Genomic DNA, 17,116 nt, shown 5'->3' on the forward strand with positions numbered 1-17,116 from the left:
AGATGTGAGCAGGTGAGTACCTGTCCTCATCAAGACAGACCTGATATCAAATGCAGGCCTCGAGACCCCGAGTTACAAACCCCATCAGCGCTAAGTGGTGTCGGAGACCGGGTGCCCAGACAACACCCGGAAGACACTCAGAGTCCTGATCGGATCTACTTCTGGGAAAAGTGAGGTGCCATTGGGCAACACGGGCAGAGACCGAATGTCTTTTTACCTGGCATCGCCTTTCTTTGTGGGACTGTCAGATTCTGAATATTAATATCTTAATGTAGATTTGGAGGTTAAGTAAGATATTTTATGGGGTTTTTTTTTTCTATACTTCTTCTCTTTGTGGTTTATAGTACACTGTGAAGTTTGAAAGTAAAATTCTTTTTTCTTGACTTCTACACTTGGAAAATATTTATTTCTCCCTGCGTCTCAATAGTATGCATCATAAACTAACCCAGTTCAGTTTATTTACTTCCCGCTCGTTGCAGCCCCATGATCAATTGTAGCAACCCAGGCACACAATGGTAGGGGCTCTTGTTTACCACAGTGAGAGCGAGAACTACTGCAGCCCTTTCAGAGGGATAACTAACGGACCTTCCTGTAAAACCTCCTCATTCAGGGGTGGGAGGCACGGAGCCGGAGCCGAGGGGCTGGGCCACCCTGGGTTGGCTAGCCATGCACCGCTAGAGGGAGGAGATGGTGGCCTGTAGTGTAAAATGGATTGGCCTCCACAGGAGAAATCCCTGGGGCCCAGGGAGGGTTGTCATTTCCTGGGCTGGACAGCCTGGAAGGCACTGAGTCAGGAATTAGCAGAGGTGGGAGGCTGGACAGCCTTGGCAGCGGGGTTTCCAGCTCCCTAGGGGTGCGCAACCTGTTGACTTCAGTCCTCCAGGCGAGGACTCCTGGTCGCCCATGTGCTCCGGGAGCAGCAGGTACGAGGATCCCACTCTGCCGGTCCCTCTGGGCTTCTCGGCAGCTGTCTTCAGCCCCGAGTCTCCCTTCATTCTATCAGTTACCCAGACACTTGTATCAGTTTCCCTCCCTGGCAGACTGGGAAAATCTCAGCCATCCATCCATCCTCCCTCATCATGCATCTATTGCGGTCAGTCTGCCAATACTGAGCTGTGTGCACGACATGAACACTTTCCAAGATGTGAACTAGACCCACAGAAGCTAGGTCCGTGCCTCAGGGAACAGGCGGGCATTGTATCCTCACACGTGGGTGTGAAGTGCCAGGCTCCGTCTCCAGGCACCTGTCTCTGTTCCTGGTACTGCTGCTGTGGCTGTGGCGTGAATAAAGACACGCAAGACATAGCGCTCAGACAGATGGAGTTAAAACCAAACTGAGGTGGCAGGTACCCCACACAGAAAAGGAACAAAAAGGAAAACATGCTTCTGCATCGGTAAGAAACCATTTTTAATCACAGCGAATCTGTAGGCCTTTTTAAACTGGCAATCACAGCGTAACGTGTCCCAACGCCATCAGTGGGATGCATGCTGCTTTAGGTTTTAAGAAGTTGAAGCCCTTGCTGTTAAGAGGCTGAGGACATCTTAAAGCCTGGTGAACTCTCATAACATTTTGCTTCACTCAGGACTGGACTTTATATCTATCAAGAAGATCCATGTTACTCCCATCCCCCCGGCTTTATCATGCAACCCAGACTCGCTATTATCCAGGTTCCGACCCCACCAGGAGGAATTGCTTGCAGTAAGGCCTGTGTGAAGGTGGGGCTTTCCAGTACAGCTGGTGCAAACCACTGTCCCCACTTTTGGGGGTTGGTGTTGTTTTGATGTCCATGTGGTTCCTTTCATTGTCACCATGGTGGTCCGCATTGACAGAACCCAGCAGAAGGCATCGCTGTGCACACTGCTGCCGTACCAGAATATCCTTTTGTTTTGTTGTTCTCCACAGAAATCCAAATAAGAGTGTCCTCTTTCATCAGAGTAGCCAACACCTATATCCCACTCACTCTGTGCCATGTGTCTTTGGCCCTGAATCTCCCCTCATTTTATCAGCTACCCAGACACCTGTCAGGGGCCCCAGCATCTATTCTTCCTCTCTCATCTCGCACCTACGTGCTGGCAGCAACCCTAGGAGGTGCATACAGTTGCCGTCTTATTTTACAGGTGAGGAACCTGAGGCACGGAGGGCGAAGAGATTTTCCCAAGATCCCCTGGCTCCGAAATGACAGGGCCATGATGTCAGCCAGACGCTGGCTCTTAACCTCTAGCCAAAGAACAGGTAGAAATGTGTCTTTTCAAACTTTGAGGAGCTTTAGCATTTGAGAAGATCGAGCCTCCTGGAGACACAGAAATAACCCAGGTGGGGTGACAGCTTCTCCAGGGCTCCTTTGAGAGAGAACTCACGTGCTGTCTGTCGATCCCCTTTCCTGGTCTTTGCAAACTACACAACTTAAAATAGAAAGGCTGGGGGAGTTTTTCTAAGACTTCCTCTCCTTTTAAATTATCCCAGGAATCCCCCGACGTGTTCTGCTAGGGAATGCCTGAAGTACATTGTATTTATAGTGAACTTTTTCTCTCTATGATGCTCAATAGAAGACCAGCATTGGTAAGAAATATTTTACCGGAAAATGTTTAGTCTCTGTGTGGTAATTTATGATGTAAATTGAATCAAATCTCACATTTTAAGCTTTAAAACTTTGCCATTTTAGGTGGGTTTAGAAGGACTTCCAGTAGTTATCAAACCTGGTTTATCTTTATCTTTAGATATATTTTGAGATTTAAGGAAGATAGCATGTTTGTTTTACCTTTTCGCTAGTTAATCATAAACTTGGCGGAGGTCTTTGGTCGTATATCAGAAAGTGTTTTTGTTTCTGAAGTAACTGACCTAACACGGAGAAGGCCACCGAGCCCGTATTCTTGCGTCTACTTCTTGTTGAGGTCCCCACTTTGTAAGACTTGATCTCCTTAAATCTGGTTCAGAAACAGGAGGTAACATTAAGCCATTAGTGCTGGTATGTTCAACCTTCTGAATGTTACTGACATTTGGCTTTATAATCTTTGGATTAAAATTCCAATAAAAGGAAACTAAGTTTCTCAAGGAAAAGGAATAATACATCTTCTTGATTCTTGAAAGTCAGAAAGTCAGATCTTCGACTAGGATTTTGTGTCTCCCAGTGTGTAGAGTATCCTTTTTGTGTGTGTTTTTTTCTGTCTTCCTTCTCGGTATTTCTAATGCTGTCCTGCACCTGTCCCTTTCCAATTTTGACACTGATGGCCTCCCCTCCAGAAAGGAGAGGGAACAGGACAAACTGGAAACCAATCAGAATGGACTCATTCATTCACGTAGCTGGTGAGAGGCTGAGAATGAAGCAGAGTGGCAGTGCAGGGCAGGAGGGAGGCCGCAGAAGCCGCATTCTGTGGGTTCTCTAGAGGTTTGGCTGTTGGCGTTTCTGCCTTCCTCCTGATTGCAGATAATCAGAATACAGGGACACATGCAGATCGGTCCCAGGCTTTCATCTGTGGTCTAATCCCTAATAATCAGAGATGACAATCTAATGCAGGGCATGCTAAGTGTCAGAAATGCTGCCTGAGAAAAGCACTTCAGAGGGCTGAGTGGTTGCTGTAGTTGGTCGGCTAAGTTCCCCATCCTTTTGTGCATCTCAGTGTACCCCGAGGGGGACCTGGCAGGAGCTCTGGCAATTTCTTCCCTGTAATATTGATTTTATTAGAGCAACAAGACAAGAAAACCATCCCATTCTGATTGCTCCAAAAGAAACAACATTTTAATGTCTTTTCTTGAAAATTTAATGTCTGCCTTTGAGCTATCTGGGTATTGCAGAAACAGCTTCAGAATGAATGCCCCGGGCCGGAGGGCCTCAGCTGGCTTTTGTGACATCTTATAAGCAATAGGAAAACCCTAACCCAAACTTACACCTGCCGAGGCCCCTTTTCTTCTGACCTCTCGGGGGTCAGAGAAAAATTTCTCTCTACTGTATGTCTTTGAAAAAAGTTGTTTTTAGAAACACCATGGAGAGGCTACCAGTTGGGGAAGGCATCAGGCGAGACCCTCCTATTTCCCAAATTAATTGTAGTTGGAGGTTCAGGAGAAAGAAGTGTGCCGTGCAGCCAGCACCCCTATTTTTCTACTTGAGATATGTTTCGGGAGAGCCATGAAATCAAACAGCGACAGATGTTCAACTTCAAAGAGGCGAGGAGCGGGCCTTATGCTTTAAGCCAGTCTCCATGTCATTGGTATGTGGTGTGCACCTCTCCCCAGCCAGCTCCTTCCCTCTCATCTCAGCTGCACTCCAGGTAAAGGTGGCCTGGAAGGGACATCAGGAACCGCGGCTTCCCTCTCCCCTCACTCCTCCCTGGTGTGCCCAGTTGTTGCTCTCCGGGCCTCCTCCTCTTCCCCTTGTGCTGGAAAAACCACAGCAACTGTTGTCAGCAGAGGATCTCCTCATCCCCATATGGCCCAGGGGCCTCTGTGGTTGGAACAGTGAGTAAAGGAGGCCAGAGCCTGTGGAGGGGCTCCCAGGCTGGACAGAGGGGGCTGGGTATGCTCTGGGCAGAAATGGGATTTCTGGGGAAATCCAACAGTTTGTGGTCAGTGAGCGCCCTCTCCCCCTTTGCAGGCCCTACACTAAGAACACAATGATGACAAATGTTAGGAAAATGGTAATTGCTGCCCCTGTAGTGAGGCTGTGGCTTTGCTTTATTCCTTTCCCTACATCTGGTGGATGCCAGGGGAACCAATTGGCTTCACTTTGTTAGTGGATTTGAAGAATGGGGGTTGGGGAAGGCTTTGTAAATGGCCAGTTCATGCACTCAATTATCCTTAAGACCTAACAAACTGCATTCAGACTTTGATCATGATGGGGATGAGGTTAGATTAAGACCTTTTTGTTCTCATGCTAGACTCTGACACCCCCCTCCCCTCCATTTTCAACAATGTACGTAATATTTTGGATTGAGCACCTACTATGTGCCACGTGTTTCACACTCATCACTTTCTTGCCTAGAGAGCTTGCGCTGTGCGGATGTGGCCGGCCTAGCTGCCATTCAACCCCAAGCTATGGGCCTCGTGGCCTTCCCCTGCCGCAGCGCAATATTGGAAGCCGCAAGTGCAGGGAGGGCTCGGGGAGGTGCAGTTCCCGCCAGGCCCGTCCGCCAGGAAGGCGGCCTGGGGACCTGGGGCCCTCGGCCGCGGGGAGCGACAGCTGTCTTTGTCGCGCCCAGGGACTGCGCCCCTGCCGGGCAGACCCGGCGCCGGGCCGAGAGGAGGGGCCGCGAGGGGCGGGGCGCGCGGGGCGGACCGGAGGAGGGGCGGTGGCACCGGCTGCTCCGGCTCCGCGCGCCGAGGAAGTCCCGCTCCGAGAGCTGCGAGCGTCTGGCGGAGGCGCGCTCGGCGCAGTCGGGGAGCGAAGTCCGGAGCCTGGGGCCCCGGTGCCGCCGCCGCCCCCTCCCGACCCGCGTTCAGCCGGGGAGCCCGCGGCGCCGCGCCGGCCGCCGATGGAGTTCACTTGAGCTGCGAGCCGGCGGGAGAGGCAGGCGCCCGCGAGCGGAGCGCGGGCCGGAGCCCAGCCAGCCCCGGCGCTCCCCGCCGCCCGCCAGCCCCAGCCCGGAGGCGCCGTCGGTCCCGCGCAGCCTGCTTGGCGCCCCGCGCCGCTGAAATTGGCCAAAAATAAAGACTCCCGGAGCGTCCCCCTCCGGCGCGGCGGCGGCGGCGGCGGGGCCGGGACCGGGCGGCCCGTGGCGCGGCTGGAGAGGCGGGCCCGGCGGTCGGTGAGCCCGAGGCTGCCGCCTGGGAGAAGCCGCCGCCGCCGCCGCCGCCGCGGTGTGCCCTCCTCCTCCTCCTCCCTCTCCCTCCTCCCTCCCTCCGCACATGGTCTCCTTTGTCCTGTCGCCGCCGCCGCCGCCTCGCTCTTAGCTCCGCGCGCCGCGGCCGCGGCTCGGGCCGCTCCTCGCCGCCTCGCCCGCCCGCCCGGGACGTTCCTCGGGTCCCCGCAGTGCCCCCCGGCCCCGCGCGCCGCAGGAGCGACCCGAAGGCAGCGGGCGAGCGCTGGCCGGGTGCGCTCCCTCCCGCCCGCCGCCGCCGCCGCCCGCCCGGCCCGGCCGCGCTCGGATGTGTGCGCGGCGCCGGCTCCCGGCCCCGCAGCCGTCGGCCCCGGACGGGTCTGGTTCCTGCCTCCGCTCCAGACCTCGCTAGGACCGCGGGAGGGAGACTTGCGGACGCAGCCCCGGCGGAGTCGGGCGTTTTCTCCGCGCGTGTGCGGCTGGCTCTGCCCGGTCCTGGACGATCCGCGCTCGGGAACCCAGCCATGAACTTGGGGCTGACAGGACCGCTTAACCCTTGGCGACCAGGTAATGCAGCCCTCGGGGCGCAGCGCCCGCGCCCGCTGCCCGCGGTCGGCAGGGAGGCGGCCGGCTCGGGGGTCTTTTGTTGCGGCGGCCGAGCCGGCGGGCCGGGGTGGCCGGGGCGGGCTCCTCGCGGCCCGCGCGCCCGAACCCCTGCATCGCCCCCCTCCCCCGCTCTCCCTCCGCGGCCCGGCGCCGCCTTTGTACTTTCCTCCTCGGCCGGCGGGCTCGGCCCGGGAGCGGCGGCGCGGGCGGCGGGAGCTTCGCCGTCGGTCCGGAGGCGGGAGCCGCCCCAGCGCCTCCCCCGCCCAAGGGGCTCCGCCTGACCCGGGCCGGGCCGGGGCCGCTGGGGCCGGAGACCCTGGCGCTGGGCTCCCCCCGCGGTCCCCGCGCCGAGGTCGGGGCTCCGGCTCGCACGCGGGACCGAGGGGAAGCGAAAGGAAACCCGGGCGCGGATCGGCGGCGGCCGTGGGGAGAGAACTCGCGCTTAAGTTTCGCGGAGGTTCCTCTGGTTGCAAAGTCCCTCTTCCTGCGGGTGCGGAGGGCTGTCTCCCCGGTCCTCGGCCGAAGGAAATGAAGGTGGACCGCGAAGCCAGGCGGCTGTGCCCCGTCTCCGGCATGGAAGGCTTTTATTCCTTGCCCTCATTGTCGGTGTTCCTTCCTCCCATCTGTTGGACTTATTTAACTTTTCTTTAAACAACTACGGTTTTTAGTGATTTTTAAGTATTAAAAACAAATCTGCACCTCCCCCTCAATAAGAAGCAACTAAAAAGCTTTTTTTGGGGAGGGGGGGGGAGTATCAGTTTTTAGATGTAGCCACTTGAAGTCCTCAACCTCCACACCCAAGCGAGGGAGATGAATGAAATGGCGAGCAAAATCTAAATAAAGGTCTTTAGCTTGTAAAGGTTCCCCCGCCTTAAGAAGGAGAGAAGAAAGGGCTCCGCTCCTCTGCTAACTCTCAGCTCACCACGTTGCCATTTGTCGTTTCTGATTAAGAAAAAAAAAAAAAAAAATCAGTCAGGAAAATGGGCCAGATAATATAAGGTATTGAAGGTTTTTTCTAAAAACAGTGACAACGAAACGTCCCAAAGATGAAAACCCAAGGAGCCCAATAATTTGAACAAATGCTTTAAAAGCATAAGTAGAATTTGGAAAGTTTGTGGAGGAAAAGCGAAGGATTTTCTTGTAGTTTCCACTGAAGGCTTTGGCTCAGAAGCTCTTTCTGACTTTCAGGGCAGTGGTCTGCCACGGCTGTACCCAGCTGAATGGGGGAGAGCAGGGATCCAGAATCATTTTAGGGTCAGCCAAAGCCCCATTGCGATCATTTTCTTTTGGAGGCCTGGTGGAGACGCCCCCTCCCCCGGTTGCAAGAGGCATCATTTCAGGCTTTGTAACGTGTATCAGAAAATGAAAGGGTTCAAAAAGCGTGTATTAGAAGGTGTACTCCTCAGCCTCTCTGAATATCCTGTCAGACTTATTTCCACCATAACTTAGTAGTTAGCATCATAATTAATCACATCGAAGTTTGCTTCAAACGTAGGTTCCCCGAACCACCTATTTGAGAATACAGCATAGAGCCCAGTGGAGCTGACAAAGGTGGCAGCCAGAGGGCCTGTTCACCTTCACCTCCAGCTTCTGTCCTGTTCCCTCTCTATCTTGTGCACACGCCCAAATGCAAATAAAAACTCAATCAGGAACCGTTTGCTTTCCTTAGTAGTGCTTTTTATATTTGGGATGCAGCAATTTGTTTTTATATTTCTTTGAGCCAGTTAGGCTCATTGTAATAAGTAATTCCTAAATCTGCAAGGGTTATTTCAATCTGGTAAAAGGATTTAATTAACAGACTTTTTTCTTTTAAAACTGTCAGCTGGAATTTATTTTTTAAGCCATGAATGTAACCTAGCCATTCCAATTAGAATCAAGAGACACTTTATTATTGAAGAATGGTGAAATACTCCTATCGCTAAGTTTTTATCTGGGAAATTCATATTCCTAGAAATCTCACTTAATGTTACAGTTTAACAAGACTGTCTCCATCATTTTTGCTTTTATAATCCAGTCTTCTTGATCTGTTTAATGCATATCTTATCTCCCCCCTCCATGCAACAGTTTTTTTGGCAGCTTATTTTTATTAAAAGATAGTATAATACACAATTTTGTTTAAGATTTCAGGAAGGCCTTTGGATTATTTTTCATCACTCCTACAAAATAAGAGGAAACGTCTATCTAGGATTTATTAAACTGTTTATGTATGTATGTATGCACTTCACTTGTTTTGCGCGTAGAACCTTTTTTTTTTTCCTCTTGATCTGTTAATCTTCTGAACCACCCCTACAGTTGGGAGATTAGAATGAAATAAAGGGGAAAGTAGTCAAAATAAAAATATTATATGTCTTCCTGTATCACTTGCTTTAAGAACCAGAACATGGTCCCCAGATGTACATAGAATCTCTCATCTTCAACATAACCTGGAAAAATTAAATTGAATATTTTCTTTGTCTCTAAAAGCCAGAATATGCTGTACCTCAGATTACCCCTCCTTCTATTCTCTATATTTCTTATTTATTCAGCATTCTGTGCTTTGCTTTGTCAAACATGCATCTCTATAAACTGTGAAAAATAAGTGATTTCTTACAAGGATTGAGTAGCCAAAACAGCATAAATGTAACATAGCCAGTGTAACTTTAAATGCAGATGCATCTTCACATTATATAATGAGGGTGCTTAATTTTTAATTTTTTAATTTTTCAAGTTCTAGAAATATTTAGTGCTTCCAAAACATTATAGTATTTTTCTCCAAACTGATTTTATGTTTATGTCCCAGAACATTAGTGTATAATTTAAATCGCCTTTGCTCTTGCTGTTTAAACAGGCTTATTTCATTTTCCTCAAGCCAGTGTAATAATGAGCAGACATGGTTTCCAGAAAATGCAAGGGAAATTATGCTGATGGCATGTACAGTGTGGGGTTTGGGGGCAGGTCAGCTTTCTTTGGTTTTAACACCAAGGTCATCCTGGTTACCATAAGGGACAGGGATCTTGAAGTCATCAGATGAATATTTAAAAATTAATTTCTGGAAGCGCTAATTGACACTTTTTAGTGAAGAAAGGCTTAGCGTTAAATAATGGGCATTTCTGGTTTGTGAAAGGAAATTGAAAAATAGACATGTGTGCAAATATGAAAAAAGTACCATTTCCAAAATAATGATCTGTCAACGAAATTGCAAAATCATTATGTGAGTGAGCTGAATTGCTTTGTGTATCATCTCATAGAAATATGTTTTGCACAGATAATATGTCTAATAAGGACACATTTTTGAAATCAGATTTCCCCTCCAGCAAATAACTGCACTGCAGGTCTTTCTCAGGCAGTCAACTAGCACCACCTAATGGAGGGTTGGGGAAATTGCTGCTTTCCGACTTAGGCTTTTTTTAAACGCAGTAAATTGATTTAGAAACACAGTAATGATGGTGGTGGTGACTGTATTAATGACAATAATAACACCTTTTTCTCCCTTCTTGTTTTCCAGGCATCAGATGCCAGCTCTGAAAAACTCTTCAATACCGTTATTGTAAACAAAGGTAAGATTAATTCTGAGCTGTGATTTATGTATTTTCATATTTGTGTTCTTGTCATTGCCTAGGAAGAAAGAATAAAAAACAACGGTCTTTTTTTCATTCTGGAACTACTGTTCATATTTTGTGGTTTAGCTTGAGATGGACTCTGTGTTCTTTTGTGGTACATTGCAAACAGTTTATTTTAAAGAATATCTTGAATCCTTATTTCAATTGATTTGAGTAAGAAATCACTATGTGACTTTAATGTAATGCAGGATGTGGTAATAGAGAACAATAGTTCTCAAAACGCCTTAACTTTATTGTTACTTATCAACTGCCCAGCAGTCGGAGAACTATAAATAGCCGATTTGTACTGCAGACTCTAATAACCTGTGGATGTTTATATTCGCAGCATTATGGTCATAAACCAAGCCTTACTCTGCTGTGGGCCTTCTGTAAAGTTAATAAATGAGCAAGAGGGCAAAATTTAAATATGTGCTATTTCTTTAATTTCTTCCAAACCGTAATAAAGAGTTACAGAGGCTAACGCTGTAGCCGTACATTAAGGGAAAACGTATCTATTGCGAATAGGTTTTTGAGCAGTTTTCATTGCAGCAGTGTTGCTGGAAATAATGAAATTTAAAGGAGTGTCTACTCACAGGCCTTGCAAAGGTGTATGATTTGAAAGGGATCAATTAGATTCATAATAGAACCAGATACAGATGCTTGTGTGATAATTGCGAAACGGAGGTGTGCTTTCTGTGGGAATCCCTTCTGTGTTACCTGAAAGAGAGTAGGCAGCGCCTGTGCAGAGTTGGGCCTTCATCAAGTGAAATTTGAAACCACTTCAGCATGCCATCCTTGCCTAGGCTAGCATTTTTTGCTAGCTGGTAAGACACGTTTTCAAGTTCAGTTATTTTGAGCTCACAGATTATTTTAGAATTGGAACCAACTGCAATTTTAAATAGTACATTATGTTTAGAGTTCCCTTGAGATGTATATGCCTATGTGATTGCTATTACTCCCAGAATTATTGTCATATTGAATTTTATCTTTTTTTATTGCATAATGGAGTGTTCCAGTTTTATATTTCATCATATTTTTTTGATGGACTGAAAGTTTGTGTAAATTTGTTAACCATAATGCTAAAAGCGTAATAAAAGAAGATAGGTGCAGTTCACGGCATACAGTGCTCATATGTAAAAATGCATAATTGTTTATAGCTCATTTTGATGAGGGAGAGGATCAGTAGACAATGGTGTGTATCTGTGTGAAAGAGGGTAGGGTGGGAGGAGGAGGAGGAGGAGACTGAGGTAGGCCAGGTCACCCAAAGGAGGTCTTCTGTGTTTCAGTGACAACCCGGCCTGGCCCCTCCCAGGACCTCCAGCGCCATGTGACTGTGTCTTACTTTGGCCAGTTTACATAAAGCTTTGGAATGTGTTTCCCCTCTCTGGGATGAGCCCTAGAGTGAGAGTTGGCTCTGAGACCTGCATTCAGGCTGCGCTGCCCTCACCAGGCTGAAAGGCTCTCCTCGGGGCAAATGGAGAGTGATTGATGAGGAACCCCTCTGCCCCCTCCCTCCTGCTTCTGCCCCCTCCCCCTTTCCCTTTTCCAATCAAACGTTTCCCACATTCTTATTTGTGTTTACTTACAGAGTGTGATTTGTGGCATCTATTTGGTTGTGAATAGTCGCCCCTGACAGGGTGCCTTTCTTCTGAGCTGCTTTTTCTGGGGTGATTTAGTTGCCTTGAAAGGATTAAGGTTTCTTTGTGTACACTAAAATCAACACAGGCTTTTTCTAAGCTTTGCTTGGGAAACCATACACAAATAAGCATTTTAGTTGATGGCAGATTATTCCTTTGCCCCTTATTTCCATCAAAATGGTCTTTCTTTTCTCCTCCTGAGTTTCCCCTTAATGCCTTATGCTAATTCCTGTTGGTAACATGAATGACAAGAGAGGGAATCAATGCAAATCCAGGTGCTGCAGACAAGACTGACTGGTGTCCAGCACCCACCCCCCTCCCTGGAGAGAAGGAGATTAAGGGGAGCAGGAAAGGAGGGGGGAGGTGGGGACAGTTTTGTTAAGGGGATTAGTATTCAAACTGCTAAACATCAGGAAAACAACTTCAAAAAGAGATTCATTGTGTAGTGACAATGTCAGCCATGGCTTCAGGACAGGTGCAGAGAGCCTCGCCATGTGCTTTTGGGTTTGGGGCTGTTTTCACTCCAGGTAGTGGCAGCGTTTACTGGATGGATGGTCCACAGGGCCTTCGAGGAATTGTCAGCTTCATGCACATCAAGTTCAAGTTCTCCTGCAAAGCAGCCTGCCTGCCTACCAGTCAGGTCTCCTGTCTCTGTCCAGTATTCTTAGCCAAGAGCAATAAAAAGCGTTGTAAGAAAAGGGCAAATTTACACCAGGTAACAAACACTACTGGGAATATCTTCAAAGCTTCCAGCTTGCAGTGGAGCTGACACGTGTATTTCTCCACCTTCAGATGTTTAAAGCTACATATCACCTCTCTGGCTCAGAGTTCTACAGTGCTCCGCCCTAGAGAAGCCTGGCTCTAAACTGGTGCTGCGATTATGCTGCCGAGCCCAGTGGCAGCAGATTTGGGCCATAAAATGCCACTGTGGGAGGGCAGTGTTAATCTCACAAACTGATTATGGTTGGGGCCTGGGGGGCAGCTGTGATGTTAGGATGGAGCTCCAGGCTGAAGCAGCAGGCCATGGCTCAAGTCCTGTCCATCTATTTGTGAGCCCGAATAAATCATGCAGCCTCTGTAGGTCAGAATTTCCAACCATGGCAAAAGCTCCCAGTCTTGCTAGGGCCTGAGGTCTCTGGTGGGGATGTTTTCTAACATTTAGTTGGGAAGTGGGGAGGGGCTGAAAAAGAGTAGGTCCGATGGATGGGTTTTCTGTCACTTCTGCCCATTGAATTTATGTTGATGTTCTCTGTTGTAGAGTCCATCCAATTTAATGGAGAACTGGTAAGAGTTTTGTGTTTAGGTGTTCCAAATCGTTGCTTTCTTCTGATGCCTTTTATTTCCCATTTTTAAAGCAAACGAATTGAGCAGTGCGTGCTTGCACGTGCCCACGCCATTCCAGTGAGAACTGAGCATGTCCAAAGAGGTGGGAAGATGAGCCTCCAGATTGCAGGGCTTAGGGGTGTAGACATTAAAAAAAAAAGTTTTACTTTAATCAAGGTCATGGTTGCCTTATTTAATCAGAGTGTGTTTAAATGTTTACAGGATGTTCGTGTGAATTTTATGAATCCTTCTGTCTTTGTGACTCACCCATCTGCCATAGGAAAAATTAATTTTCTCAGTGAGACAGAAACACACAGAGAAAGACTTCTTTCTTGTCCATGTTTAGTTGGTTGAACTGCTATGGAAGCAACAGGACTTATACTCACAATTCTGGAGTATTTCTCCTGAAAAGGAACTCCCCGGCAATTCAGTATGGCCAGCCAGTGTGTATTATTACCCTTTCTCACCTACCGGAGGGCCTACTTGGCAGTTTTTGCCACTTTTGATATATAGACGGGAATGCAGAAAGTGAGTCCTTTGCTGCCTGTGACCATCCTGCTAAGATAGTTCATCTCCTTTAAACTCTGACATTGCTTCAGAGCAGAGCTCCCCGAGGAGGACGGGAAAGAAGGGCAGCCCTACCTGGGAGGAAGGAGAATAGTCTCTGGAGTCCTCTGTCTATGGACCAGCCCAGGTGTGGGCTCATGCTCTAGGTTAGGGGGAGGGAAAAGGCCCCTTCTTGCCACAGAGCCCTCTTGTCCAGAATCTGTCCTGCAGGCCTGGGAGTTACAGAGGAGAGGTGGCCGAGAGGTGTATTTCACACCAGGCCTTTCTCACCCCTTCTTTACCTTCCCCTGTGTCTCACAGAGTAGCCTTGGGCCCTCCTGAGTGAGCTGTTAGAGCAGCGGTTCTCAACCCGTGGGTTGCAACCCCTTTGGGGGTCGAACAACCCTTTCACAGGGGTCGCCTAAGACCATCAGAAAACACATATATAATTACATATTATTTTTGTGATTAATCACTATGCTTTAATTATGTTCAATTTGTAACAATGAAAATACATCCTGCATATCAGATATTTACATTACAATTCATAACAGTAGCAAAATTACAGTTATGAAGTAGCAACAGAAATAATTTTGTGGTTGGGGGTCACCACAACATGAGGAACTGTATTAAAGGGTCGCGGCATTAGGAAGGTTGAGAACCACTGTGTTAGAGAGCTGAAGCACTGAGGTGGGAATGACCCAGGGAGGGAGGGAGCCCCTGGTTTGTGCCCCCCCCCCACCCCCCCGCACTTCGAGTACCAGTGTCTACTGTGATGTGAATAGCTAAGGAGCACCACCCACCCTCCTGGTCAGCCATGGGGGAGCTCTGGTGGACACTCACCATGGTGAGTACCAGATGGGGCACGGGGACCACCTGGAGCTCACTCTCACCAGGATGGTTTTTCCCTTTCCAGGCCCTACCAGGCCTGCAGGTGGACACACCTGGCCTCTTCTTGGGGTCATTTTGTGCTGAGGGGGTCCATAGGATGAGGTCAGAGCCTTTACGTTAGTGGGGATTTCGGTTGTTTCTGACAGTATGCTTTTATCAGCAGCATGGAAAGAAAACCAGGCTAAAAAATTGCTTGAGATTTGAGGAGAGCAGGTGAGAGACATGTTACTAGAGATACACCTGCTTGGTGTGATGAGGTTCAGTAACTGGGTACCTAATAAATTCTTTAATGGAGATGTTCTCACCTCATTTATTAGGTTTAGACATGAAGAGGGAACCCCTTATTTTGGTGACCAAAAAGCTGAGTTATATTACCACCAAGGCCACCATTGAGCTTAAGAAAAACCCTCCCCTAAAATAATTCTGTGCTTTTGATATAAGTGAAAGTAATGGAGTTGTTGAGTATGGGATAGCTTTCTTTTAAAATTTCTTTTTAATTTAAAGTTCAAAACCCCATCCTAATGCACATATAGAGACCATTTTACAATTCCTCCTCGTGTCTTGGTTTGGTTGTGAGGGGGACCTGACGTCAAGCACATTCCGCATGTGCAGAAGAGTCCACTGCAGCCTCTGTAAATTGGCTGCATTTTTGTAATGTCTTAAGTCCTAGATAAGGGGAACTTGGACTATTATTCATTCTTTAATTTTCTTTCTCTAGACCTTTTTTTTGTATCTTGTGGGGGGACTTGGGGGTCTTCAGGAGATAGAGACCTCTGATGTGTGGAGAATTAAATACTATTGCAGGGTAATTGGTCCTTGATGGGAGACAAAGAAGCTAGAGTACTTGAGTTCCTCCTCCTAGCGCACTGCAAATAGCAAGCAATCAGCTCCTTTTCTTATGGAAATTGACCTTTCTATAGAAATCGCGCTCTGACTTACCAAATCGGTTGTATAGAATTATTCCCTGAGAATTCTTAGGAGCAGATGCCTTGTACTGTTAGTGTGAAGCCACCGTTAAGGGTCTAAAAATGTCCCAGGTTGTGAGAAAGTGTTTCCCTCTAATGTTTTCATCAGCTGCGACTTGGTCTTTCCCTGACCTTATGGATTATTGTCGGGGGGAAACCCTGGGTACATATTGGACCCCATGCCTGGAATTGTGTTGGTGAAAGTGAATGTTTGGAAGAGGGTGGAAGATTTTTTCTGAACATTCACATCGCTCTTGATGGTGTCTTTTGAGTAGAACCTTGACAGTGATGTCACCTTTCCAGGTAAAACTTAGGCCAGACCAGCAGGAGCAGATCACAATGTAGCAAACTCCTTCCAGTGACATAAGCCAACATGATTTTTACTTTTGAGCCCAGGGACCAAGCTCTTCGCTTATTCTGTTGAAAGTCTTCTCTCCATGCTTGGCAATATTAGCTAGAAAGCTTGAAGCCCTTCATATTCAGGGTTTTGTTTGGTTAAACAAAATGACTTAGTATTTGGTTGTCTCAGAAGGTAATACACACTCATAGGAGACAGCTGGAATGAAAACCTCAGATCGGTTCTGGAGAGCCTTTAATGCAGTGGTTCTCAACCTTCCTAATGCCGCGACCCTTTAATACAGTTCCTCATGTTGTGGTGACCCCCAACCATAACATTATTTTCATTGCTACTTCATAACTGTAATTTTGCTACTGTTAGGAATCGTAATGTAAATATCTGATATGCAGGATGTATTTTCATTGTTACAAATTGAACATAATGAAAGCATAGTGATTAATCACAAAAACAATATGTAATTATATATGTGTTTTCCGATGGTCTTAGGCGACCCCTGTGAAAGGGTCGTTCGACCCCCAAAGGGGTCGCGACCCACAGGTTGAGAACCGCTGCTTTAATGGGCCCTGCTAAGTGACAAAGGGCCTCCTCACCGGTGACGACAGGCCCGGAGGGTTTCCTGCACGGAGGAAGCTGGGGCTGCCATGGCCTCTGGATCATTTCTCGTTTCTGACAACTGCAGGAAAATGTTGTTTTCTCTGAAAATGTATGTTTATTTAACTAGGTTTCTTTTTGCTTCACAATCTGGATTCCATTCCGTCAGTTACCACTCCAATTAACTAACAATTATTTAACATTAACAGTAATTACAGACACCAGTTAAGCGCCTACAGATGTCAACTGTTAGCTTTGTACCTAATCACTCAATGAAATGGAGAAAGTTCAACAAACATCAATTAGCCAAGCAATTAGTATGAGTTAGGAAAGAGCATGTTATCATGTGTGAGCTGATTCAATTTATTTTATTTTGGCAGTAAAACACACACAGGCAAGCGGCAGTAAGTTCCTCAGATAAGATAGAACACTATTGTTTTGCAGCTTACAGGAGAATTCTCTGCTTTCCTGTGCATAAGTCAAACATGCTCTTGCCTGGAATTTATTTAAGGATCAAAATTTGTCTCAGTTGCTCAGAAAGCCCAGCAATGCTCAGTCTCAGGCAGCAGCTTCGGTGAATTAGGAATCCAGTGGAGATGCTGTAAAAGGGAAATGCCAGAAAATTTCAGCAGAGAAATGATTGATTCCCACACAAGTAATCTCTGAGCGTTTTGGATTTTTACCGGTTTATTCCTGAACCTGTGGTGGAGCCGGTGCAACAGTGATGTTATGAATTTCATGGTGCCTGAACTTTTGCTCAGCTGTCTTTGATTTTAGCCTGGGGCAGCCATCAACGTGTTTTACCACTTGCCCAATCTGTGCTTTAAAAAAGCAGAAATGGCTCTCTGTGAAAGACCCTCTTAGTGGGCT

At 47.6% G+C, this 17,116-nt stretch overlaps 1 protein-coding gene across 6 annotated transcripts in view; it reads left to right on the plus strand.

The window, feature by feature from the left end:
* Positions 1 to 17,116, plus strand: part of AUTS2 (activator of transcription and developmental regulator AUTS2) — a 1,107,415-nt gene that overhangs the window by 1,012,250 nt on the left and 78,049 nt on the right. For all 6 annotated transcript variants that reach the window (XM_070412831.1, XM_070412836.1, XM_070412833.1 and 3 more), the window contains one exon: positions 9,842 to 9,893. In XM_070412831.1, the coding sequence (XP_070268932.1) occupies positions 9,842 to 9,893 (52 nt within the window). The remainder of the gene's footprint in view (positions 1 to 9,841; positions 9,894 to 17,116) is intronic.

Source organism: Myotis yumanensis, unplaced genomic scaffold, assembly GCF_028538775.1.
Source record: "Myotis yumanensis isolate MYYU_CA2020_CCGP unplaced genomic scaffold, mMyoYum1.0.hap1 SCAF_4, whole genome shotgun sequence".
In the NCBI taxonomy this organism is placed as follows: Eukaryota; Metazoa; Chordata; class Mammalia; order Chiroptera; family Vespertilionidae; genus Myotis; species Myotis yumanensis.